Source organism: Mobula hypostoma, unplaced genomic scaffold, assembly GCF_963921235.1.
Source record: "Mobula hypostoma unplaced genomic scaffold, sMobHyp1.1 scaffold_115, whole genome shotgun sequence".
In the NCBI taxonomy this organism is placed as follows: Eukaryota; Metazoa; Chordata; class Chondrichthyes; order Myliobatiformes; family Myliobatidae; genus Mobula; species Mobula hypostoma.
In genome coordinates, this window is record NW_026948263.1 from 195,949 (window position 1) to 206,457 (window position 10,509).

The 10,509-nt window shown below is 45.2% G+C and overlaps 1 protein-coding gene across 6 annotated transcripts in view; it reads left to right on the top strand.

Annotated features, from left to right (window-relative positions):
- The window catches only part of LOC134342255 (uncharacterized), a 52,389-nt gene extending 46,404 nt beyond the window's left edge, over positions 1-5,985 (top strand). For 3 of the 6 annotated variants that reach the window (XM_063040221.1, XM_063040220.1, XM_063040219.1), the window contains one exon: positions 5,474-5,974. In XM_063040221.1, coding sequence (XP_062896291.1) covers positions 5,474-5,733 — 260 coding nt within the window. In that variant the 3' untranslated portion in view covers positions 5,734-5,974. Of the gene's footprint in view, positions 1-2,227; positions 2,392-5,473 lie in introns of those variants that run through there. The other 3 variants (XM_063040217.1, XM_063040223.1, XM_063040222.1) reach the window with 3 other exon arrangements.
- The last annotated feature ends 4,524 nt before the right edge of the window (positions 5,986-10,509 follow it).

Consider the following 10,509-nt stretch of genomic DNA (forward strand, 5'->3'; position numbering starts at 1 on the left):
TATTTGGCTATGGTGTATGTAAACTTCTGACTTCAACAGTAGCCATTAATATGAAAAAGAAAATTTGCTAGCATATCAAACAGAAAAAATGGCAAATTTTCTGTTCTCATTGATGAATCAACAAGCCTGAGCATTAAGACTGCCCGAATACTTTATTTGAAATGTGATAAGGAAGGTGATCCCCATTTTATGTATTTAGATCTAATTGAACTGCCTGATCAGAAAGCTGCAACTATTGTTAAGCATCTTTTGAATTGTCTCAAGAACCATGGGTTTGATGACTCTTACTTGAAACAGACCCTTGTAGCATTTGCTAGTGACGGGGGGAATGTAATGCCTGATGTCAAATCTGGTGTTGCTACAATTCTCAAGGAACATAACCCTGATGTGACAAATTGGCACGGTCTTAGTCACAGATTAGAACTTGTAGTAGGTGATTCAGTAAGAGAAGTTCATAGAATGAATCATTTTCAATCATTTATGGACAAATTGTACTCTGTTTACAGTAGATCACCCCTAAATCAAAAGGAACTGTCTGAATGTGCCTCTCAACTAGAACAACAAATTCGCAAAATAGGCCGTGTTCTGGGCACCAGGTGCGTGGCTAGCTCATTTCGAACAGTTTCAGCAGTGTGGCAAAATTATGAAGCACTGTGTTTTCACTTTGAAAAAGCAATGAAGAATGAAACAAGATCTGGGAGTGACAGAAAAACTTATGAAGGTCTGTTGAAAAGATTCTTCGGAATAGTTTCTATTGGACTGAGCTCTAACGTATGACACGTTGCATGAACTTGGTTTACTGTCAGAGTGTTTACAGAAACGCACTACTACGACTGTTTATGCAGACAAACTGACCCAACTGCATGGACCGAAAGACCAACCTGGTACAAAAACTCTAGAAACTCAAGAGGCAGTTGAAAAGGGGAAGTTTGGAGAAATTACCTTAACAAGAAACAACAAAATTGTCTCCATTAATTATCTATAGGAAGAGGCGCAGTCGACGTTTCAGGCCGAGACCCTTCGTTATAGATGCTGCTTGGCCTGCTGCGTTCACCAGCAACTTTGATGTATGTTGCTTGAATTTCCAGCATCTGCAGAATTCCTGTTATACATGCTGCTTGGCCTGCTGCGTTCACCAGCAACTTTGATGTATGTTGCTTGAATTTCCAGCATCTGCAGAATTCCTGTTATAGATGCTGCTTGGCCTGCTGCGTTCACCAGCAAGTTTGATGTATGTTGCTTGAATTTCCAGCATCTGCAGAATTCCTGTTATAGATGCTGCTTGGCCTGCTGCGTTCACCAGCAACTTTGATGTATGTTGCTTGAATTTCCAGCATCTGCAGAATTCCTGTTGTCTCCATTAATTATCGACAGTTTCTTACTCGTCCTATAAACAATTTGCATCACCTTATGTTCACGGCAACATCCTTGAAAAGTTCTCAAACTTATAAACCTCAAAGTATGTATTAATTCCCTGCTAAATGAAATGTGTGTCCTTGATAAAGATAACTGGCCTGCTGAAATACCGCTTAATTCTTTTTCAAGTCAAGTCGTATTTTATTGTCATTTCGACCATATACCGCTGGTACAGTACATAGTAAAAACAAGACAACGTTTCTCCAGGACCCTGGTGCTACATAAAACAACATAAAACTACACTAGACTATGTGAGACAGCACAAGGCTACCCTAGACTACGTAAAAACAACATTAAAAAACTGCACTGGACTACAGACCTGCACAGGACTACATAAATTGCGCAAAAACAGTGCAGGGCAGTACAATAATTTATAAACAAATCAATAGGCACAGTAGCGGACAAATTACAATATAATAATAAATGATGTGAATGTCAATCTAGACTCTGGGTATTGAGGAGTCTGATGGCTTGGGGGAAGAAACTGTTACGCAGTCTTGTCATGTGAGTTCGGATGCTTCAGTACCTTCTGTCTGATAGAGAATTATGGAGAAGCTGCAATATCATTTCTCTGTAAGAGGTTTAAGCTTTCTTCTTCCTCTGTAATAAATGCCTTCAGGGATTATGTGGAGGATCGTGGACGCCGCATCCCCCAAGATTTACGCCCATTACTGAGCTGTTCACAAGTTATTCCTATTAGTACTGCTGAGTGTGAGAGAGGATTCAGTCACATGAACTTGATAATAACAACAACACACTCAAGGACTCTCATAGATCATGTATCAGCACTTATGTTTGTTAAACTACACAGACCTCCTCTAGTTCAGTGGAATCCTGAGCCGTACGTCACAACATGGCTGCAGTACCACAGATCAGCAGATGACACCAGGACAAGAGTTGCTTCAGAACCCCGAACACATATTACGCCTGACCCTTTGTGGAAATTATTGCAAAACTTCTCATTGGTGGCATTTGGTAAGTAGGTAATTACTTTTAAATTAATAAAATACATGATGACCGTCCTTTTCTTTACTTGCTTGATAATTATATTTTATGATATTAGGGAGTGCAACAGTGCAATACTTTATCATATTATTAAGTATTATATGTTTTATTGTACCAGTTAGGCACTGAATTGTAGTGACAGGCTAAAATCCTGTTAATCTCTGAACTATCACTATATTTCTGTGGAGCTCTGGAATTGATATATTTCTTTCATCTTGGTTTACCATTATACCAGTGCCAAAGAAGAAGAATGTGGGCTGCCTTAAGGACTATTGCCCAGTCGCACTTACATCGACAGTGAGGAAATGCTTTGGGAGGTTGGTTATGACTGAAATGAACTCCCGCCTCAGCAAGGACGTGGACCCACTGCAATTTGCCTGTCGTCACAATAGGTCAACGGCAGACGCAATCTCCATGGCTCTTCACACGGCTTTAGACCACCTGAACAACACAAGCACCTATGTCAGGCCGCTGTTCATCGACTGCAGCTCCACATTTAACACCATCATTCCCACTATCCTAATTGAGAAGTTGCAGAACCTGGGCCTCTGTAATTGTATTCTCATCTTCCAACCAGAAGAACACAGTCTGTGCTGATTGGTAATAACATATCCTCTTCGCTGACGATCAACACTGGCACACCTCAGGGGTGTGTGCTTAGCCCACTGCTCTACTCTCTGTATACACATGACTGTGTGGCTAGACACAGCTCAAATACCATTTACAAATTTACCGACAATACAACCATTGTTGGTCGAATCTCAGGTGGTGACGAGGGGGCGTACAGGAGTGAGATATGCCAGCTAGTGGAATGGTGCCACAGCAACAACCTGGCACTCAATGTCCGTAAGACGAAAGAGCTGATTGTGGACTTCAGGAAGAGTAAGATGGGGGAACACGTAGCGATCATCATAGAGTTATCATAAGTAGAGAGAGTGAGTAGCTTTAAATTCCTGGGCATCAAGATCCCTGAGGATCTAACCTGGTCCCAGCATATCGATGTAGTCATAAAGAAGGTAAGACAGCAGCTATACTTTATTAGGAGTTTGAAGCGATTTGGCATGACAACAAACAAGCTCAAAATCTTCTATAGTTGCACTGTGGGGAGCATTCTGACAGGCTGCATCACTGTCTGCTACGGAGGGGCTACTGCACAGGACCGTGAGAAGCTGCAGAAGGTTGTAAATCTAGTCAGCTCCATCTTGGGTACTAGCCTACAAAGTATCCAGGACATCTTTAGGAAACGGTGTCTCATAAAGGCAGCATCCATTATAAAGGACCTCCAGCACCCAGGGCATGTCCTTTTCTCACTGTTACCATCAGGTAGGAGATACAGAAGCCTGAAGGCACACACTCAGCGATTCAGGAACAGCTTCTTCCCCTCTGCCATCCGACTCCTGAATGGACTTTGAAAGCTTTGGACACTACCTCACTTTTTAATATACATCATTTCTATTTTTACACATTGTTAACAATCTATTCATTATGCATAATGATTTACTTTATTTATTATGTATTAATTTATTTATTATTTATGCCAGGATATGTATTGTATTGAACTGCTGTTGCTGTCAACAAATTTCACGTCAGTTGCCTGTGATAATAAACCTCATTTTGATTCTGACATTATATATACACACACTATATATATATACATATATACATACACACCACACTCAATTTGTTTACCAGTTCATTACTCGAATGGGGCAAGGAGGTTGCCCGGTACATGAAATCAGCAGGTACACAAACTGGGTGAGACATATATATAGATAGAGGGGATCTAGGAAATGACAAGCATTTTGTCAGCTCCGGCACCTAAAAACATTAGCACTGCACCCCTGCTGAAAGGACATCCCACTTTCTAACAACCGTCCCCTTTCAGGCCTGGGGTCCCACGTCTTTCCGACCACTCACCCCACACCCACGGTCCACCCGTAACCTCTACCCACACACACAGACAGATCCCCTTCACCCCAAACCCCCTCCCAGCCTGGGAACCACAACTAACTGATCCCACAGCCCGGGCTCGGACGCAAAGCTAAAACCGGGGCTGCGGGACCGGAGAGCCCGGAGTCTGCAGCCGTCCGGCACAACTCGGTCCCGGCCCTTTCCAACTGCAGCAAACCCCCGATTTACACAAACCCCCATTACTCACCTCCCCGATAGCAGAACCGCCGCCGACAACTGTGATGGGCACCGGGCCGACGGTCAGCAGGATATTCGCCGCAGCACCACCCGTGGGCGGAGGTCTGCACATCGCCTCCGGTGGCCGGAGGTCTGCACATCACCGCCGGTGGCCGGAGGTCCATGCAGCGCCACCAGTGGCCGGAGGTCTGCACATCGCCGCCGGTAGCCGGAGGTCCGTGCAGCGCCACCAGTAGCCGGAGGCGGGAGTGACAACGGAGAGGTAAATCACAAACACGACAAAGTCTGCAGATGCTGGAAATCCAGAGCAACACAAACAAAATGCTGGCGGAACCCAGCAGGCCGGGCAGCTCCTATCGAAAAGAGTCAACAGTTGACGTTTCCAGTTGAACTGAGGACTGAGATGGAATGAGGGAAATATCTGAATAAAATCGGGGCGGGCGAGGAAATGCCGAGCTGGAAGGTGATAGGTGAAGATGATAGGTGGGTGGGAAAGCTCAAGAGCAGAAGATAATAGAATCTGATAGGAGAGGAGAGTGGAGAATAGGAGAAAGGGATGGAGCAGTGGACCCAGAGAGAAGTGATCAGCAGGTGAGTGGACGTGAAAAGTCAGAGAGGAAGAGAGGGAGTGGGAGGGAGAGGTGAGGAGGAGATTTGTTCATCGGAAGGAGAAATCGATATTCATGCCGTCAGGTTGGAGGGTAATCAGACGGAATATAAGGTGCTGATCCTGGACCCTGAGGGCGGCCTCATCTTGGCACAAGATGGGTTGACACGTCGCAACGGGAATGGGAATCGGAATGAAAATGTTTGGACACCGGGAAGTCCCGCTCGGAGCAGATAGTTCAAAGGTTAATTTATTATCAAAGCAGATATTCATAAACAACTCTTTTTTTTTCTCCAGTGAGCCACGAAACAAAGAACATGAAAGTCATTCAGAGAGAAAAAAAATCAAACTCACCCCACCCCCGTATAAAAAAGAACGGCATCCCGATCATCAACCCCCCAAAACCCACCCCTCCCACAAAAGGGAAAAATAACATCGATCTCCCCGAAAAAACAACCCGACCCCGCACAACTGCGGAGGAGCCGGTGTCACCGGTGCAGAGGAGCCGCATCGGGAGCAGCGGACACAACGGGCGACCCCGGAAGATTCACAGGTGAAGTGTCGCCTCACCTGGAAGGATGTTTGGACAACGGAGAGAGTTCGGCCGTCCGGCCCTTTCACTGTGACCCCCGAACTCCACATCAAATCCGTCCAAACGAATCTGGGTGAACTTTAATGACCAATAAATATAATTCCTCTCTTTGATCAGCTGTCTGAGTGATTCCCTGACTCTGAGAGGAAGGGGTATCTATGATCCACATTGTCAGGGTGTTGAGTTTACCAGGAGACAGAGACTGCAGGGACGAGAGGTTTTCTGTTCACTAATACACTGTGTGTGGACCCCGCTGGCAATTCTGGTGTTGTGACCCGAATCGAGACAAACACCACGCTGCCCACTCCACCAACAACACGGCACAGCCGGACACATAACAGGGGACTTTACATCTCACAACACTGGATTCAGTGATGAAACCCGTGATTAATGTTGTTGTCGCACTGAAATCATAAGAAACGTCCATTCAGGTGCTTTTAATTACGAGCGCTCCCCCACAGGTGACGTCACACAGGCGCATCCACGCGCCTGACGTCACACATGGGTCCCCCACACCGGGATCTGCCCTCACGTGCGCTGTGTCTCACGTCACCCACGCGCTGGTGAGCTCGAGCTTCATCGGTTTAACGGCTGGGCTACTACTCACGTGACCAGTCCCTCCCCCACCGCTGTCAACAGAGGATTCAGGCACTGCGCTACTCCCATTGGTGCGAAGCGATGTCAATCACTGGTTACAACCAATTGCAGAGGCGGACCAGCAGAGAGGGCGTTACCCCCGCTGACTCCGTTCGCCGCCCAAAAGTCAAACTCCTCATCAGAGCGGAACAAATCCCAAAGTAAATGTCCGCTTTCTGATTTATTTCCATTTCCCTCCGAGGGAAGTTGGGGCGTTTGTGAAGCGTCTCCTGCGGCCGGAGTCTGATGTATCGCTGAGAGGTAGGAGGAGACCGCTCGGCCCGTCGGTTTGATGCCGGTTCCCCGGGGAGGGAGAGGGGGATTTTATTGAAAGGATGAAGACGGTGAGAGAGGGGGCGGACAGGATGTTTGTCCCGGTGGGGACAGGAGGGGCTCATCTGTGGAAATGTCTGAGCCCACGGTGGTGGCGATTCACCACATTGGGGGGCAAACACCGGCAGACTGTTGCCCTGCAAGCGGGGCCAATGGTCCGGGCAAAGTGACAAGTTTTGACTCATTCGCTCTGGGAAGATAATGATATCAAACATCTTTACCGTGGGGGAAAAATAGCTTTCATATCACAAATGTGCCCTTCCCTTCATATTCTTTGGTATTACGATCAATGAGTTCACCACCGTCAGGCACTTGGGGGAGGGTTCAGGGGAAATATTTACATCCGAGGGGTGATTGATATGTTTGTGACCTAGAAGGAGTCAACCTTAGAAAACCTAGCACATATATTTTTCTACATAGTCCCATCCTACATTTACACACTTAGTCCAGCAGTCGTGGAGGATACGATCCCTTCATTGTAGAAATCGGCGTCTTGGACCTGCAGAAGTCGTCGACAGCAGGGGTGAGTGATAAGTTCGTGGCCTAAGGTAGCAGGAGATGAGTTATTAACTTCAAACTTTCTGCATAATCACTCAAAGAGTTGTGCATGTAATGACAGCTGTATAACATCTCATTCTACCTTATCAATCACCACTCGCACAATACAGAAACTGGTGTTACCTGTGTTCATTGCGGTGATGCAAAAGTTGCTGGAGAATTGGCAAGTGGAAATAGGTGCAGTGATATTTGGAAATATGATTTTTTTAAGCGTCATTTGGCAAGCAAATCACACATGGAACGTGTGCACAAGCTCTGGCGAGAAAATCCTTCAATACCTGCTATAGGCCTGTTACAGGGTTTGTGTGAGAGTGAAGATGAACTTGATCAAACCCAGAGAAGATCAAAGTTCTTACAGATAGTGATTGGCTAGCTATTAAAACGAATAACTCTCTATATAAAATTCACTGGGCACATGTTGTCACTGGGTAAAAAAATACACAATACAAGTTTTATGTGCACACTGGTAATTACAAATTAGAGAGGGCATTGGTGGGGAGACCTCCAGTGTCCCTGATGCCCTCACCTACAAGATATGCATCCAGCTGCAGCTTGTAACCCTGCACTTTAAGGAATTGGAACTTGAAATGGATGAATTCTGGATCATCCAGGAGTTGGAGGGGGTGATAGATATGACATGAAGAGAGGTGAGTTACACCCAAGGTGCAGGACACAGGAAACTGGGTGAGAGTCAGGAAGCGGAATGAGTTTAAATAGCCATTACAGAGTACTCTTGTTGCCATCCCGCACAACAACAAGTGGACCACTTCAGAAACTGTTGCGGGGGGATTACCTGGCAGAGGAAAGTCAAAAGGGTGATAGGGGATTCGTTAGTTAGGGGAACAGAACAAGAGGGGACTAATATCCCAGTGATAAGGCTTGTTAGTGCTAGCGTGAGGGGAGGGGGGTGATGTGGTTCAAATAAGTTGTAGGGGGAATGGGAGCCAGAATGAGAGAACAGATAATGGAGAGGGTGAATTGAATTGAATTGACTTTATTACATGCATCCTTCCTATACATGAGGAGTAGAAATCTTTACGTCACGTCTCTGTCTAAATGTGCAATGTGTAATTTATAGTAATTTATAATAAATAGTTTGTACATAGGACGGTCAATATAACATAGAAATGCAATTGTATCAGCATGAATTAATCAGTCTGATGGCCTGGTAGAGGATGTTGTCCCGGAATCTGTTGGTCTTTTTGCTGTGGTACCGTTTGTGGTTGTGGTGATTCGGGTCCCCAATATCATTTGGGCCCTTTTTACACACCTGTCTCTGTAAATGCCCTGAATATTGGGAAGTTCACATCTGCAGTTCCTATTCCAGGCAGTGATGCAGCCAGTCAGGATGCTCTCAATTGTGTCCCTGTAGAAAGTTCTGAGGATTTGGGGCCCCATCCCAAACTTCTTCAAACATCGGAGGTGAAAGAGAAGGTGTTGTGCTCTTTTCACAACACAGACGGTATGCACAGACAGTGTGAGATCCTTGGTGATGTTTATGCCGAGGAATTTAAAGCTGTTCACCCTCTCAACCCCAGATCCATTGATGTCAATAGGGGTTAGCCTGTCTCCATTCCTCCTGTCATCCACAATCAGCTCCTTTGTTTTTGTGACAATGAGGGAGAGTTTATTTTCTTGACACCAGTCAAGTGTTGTTCGGACCTCAGATAGAGTCAGCAATCAAATGTTTGAGCATGGTGCGATGAAAGTGCTGAGCTGTGTATATCACACTGCAAGAAGCATCGTAGGAAAGCCAGATGAGCTCAGGACAGGGAATTATTGGTACTTGCTTGCACCCAACAGTCTGAGGGATTTAGGGGAACAAATTTGTAGAGAGATTGCAGACGATGCCAAGAAACAAAGGTTGATTCAGTAAGTGATTTTAACTTTCCATATATTGACTGGGACTCCCATACTGTAAAAGGACTAGATGTAGAAATGTGCAGTAAGCTGTTAGGAAATGATCCAGGGCTGGTGGCAGAAATTAGTGATCATAATGCCATGAGATTCAAAGTAAATATGGGAGAAGATAGGTCTGGACCATGGGTTGAGATTCTAAATTGGAGAAAGGTCAATTTTGATGGTATCAGAAAGGATCTGACAAGTGTGGATTGGGACAGGCTGTTTTCTGGCAAATGAGTACTTTGTAAGTGGGAGGCCTTCAGAAGTGAAATTTTGAGGATGTACAGTTTGTATGTGCCTATCAAAATAAAAGTTGAAAGGTTACTGGTGCAAGGAAACTTGATTTTCAAGCGATGTCGAGGCCCCAGTTATTTTTTTCCTCTAAATGCCTCACACTGTTAGGTGCTACCAAGACTCATTAATGACTATAATATCATCATTTCACGCCCTGAGCTCATCTGACTTTTTTTTTTTGGTCGTCTTCTGTTGGTTTCTAAAAGCTTCCCAATAGTTTTTGCTCATTATTTGCCCTCTCTTTGACTTTGATGTTGGCTTTGGCTTCTCATTTCAGCCACGGTTGTGTCCTCCTGCCTTTCCACTGCTTCCACTTCTTTGGGATGTATCTATCACTCAGCTCCCGAATTGCTCCCAGAAACTCCAACCATTGCTGCTCCGTTGTCACTCCTACCGTATCCCTTCCAAACAAGTTTGCCCAGCTTCTCTGTTATGGAAACATGGGGCAAGTTCAGTACAGAAACAGGCTATTTGACCCATCTAGTCAATGCCAAAAAAACATTTAAGCTGTCTAATGCAACCACTTGCACTGGGACCATGGCCCTCCATACCCCTACCATCCAGGTACCTATCAAACTTCTTTTAATGGTGAAATCGAGCTCATGTTCACCACTTGTGCTGACATCTCATTGCATACTCTCAGGACCAGTTCAGTAAAGAGCTTTTCCACATGTCCCCGTTAAATTTTCACCATCCCCACTTCCCCATGACCTATGGTTGTAGTCCCACCCAACCCCAGTGGAGAAAACTGCTTGCATTTACCCTATCTATACACTTATACTGTTGTGTACGTCTGACAAATCTTCAAAGCAATGTATAATTTCATTGTTTATGTTTACAGCCTTTTTTAGTTGTATAACATAATGAGGGGCATTGATCGTGTGGATAGCCAGAGGTTTTTTTCCCAGGGTTCAAATGGCTAACAGGAGAGGGCACGGTTTTAAGGTGCTTGGAAATAGATACCGAGGCGATGTCATGGGTATGTTTAATTACAGAGAGTAGTGGGTGCATGGAATGC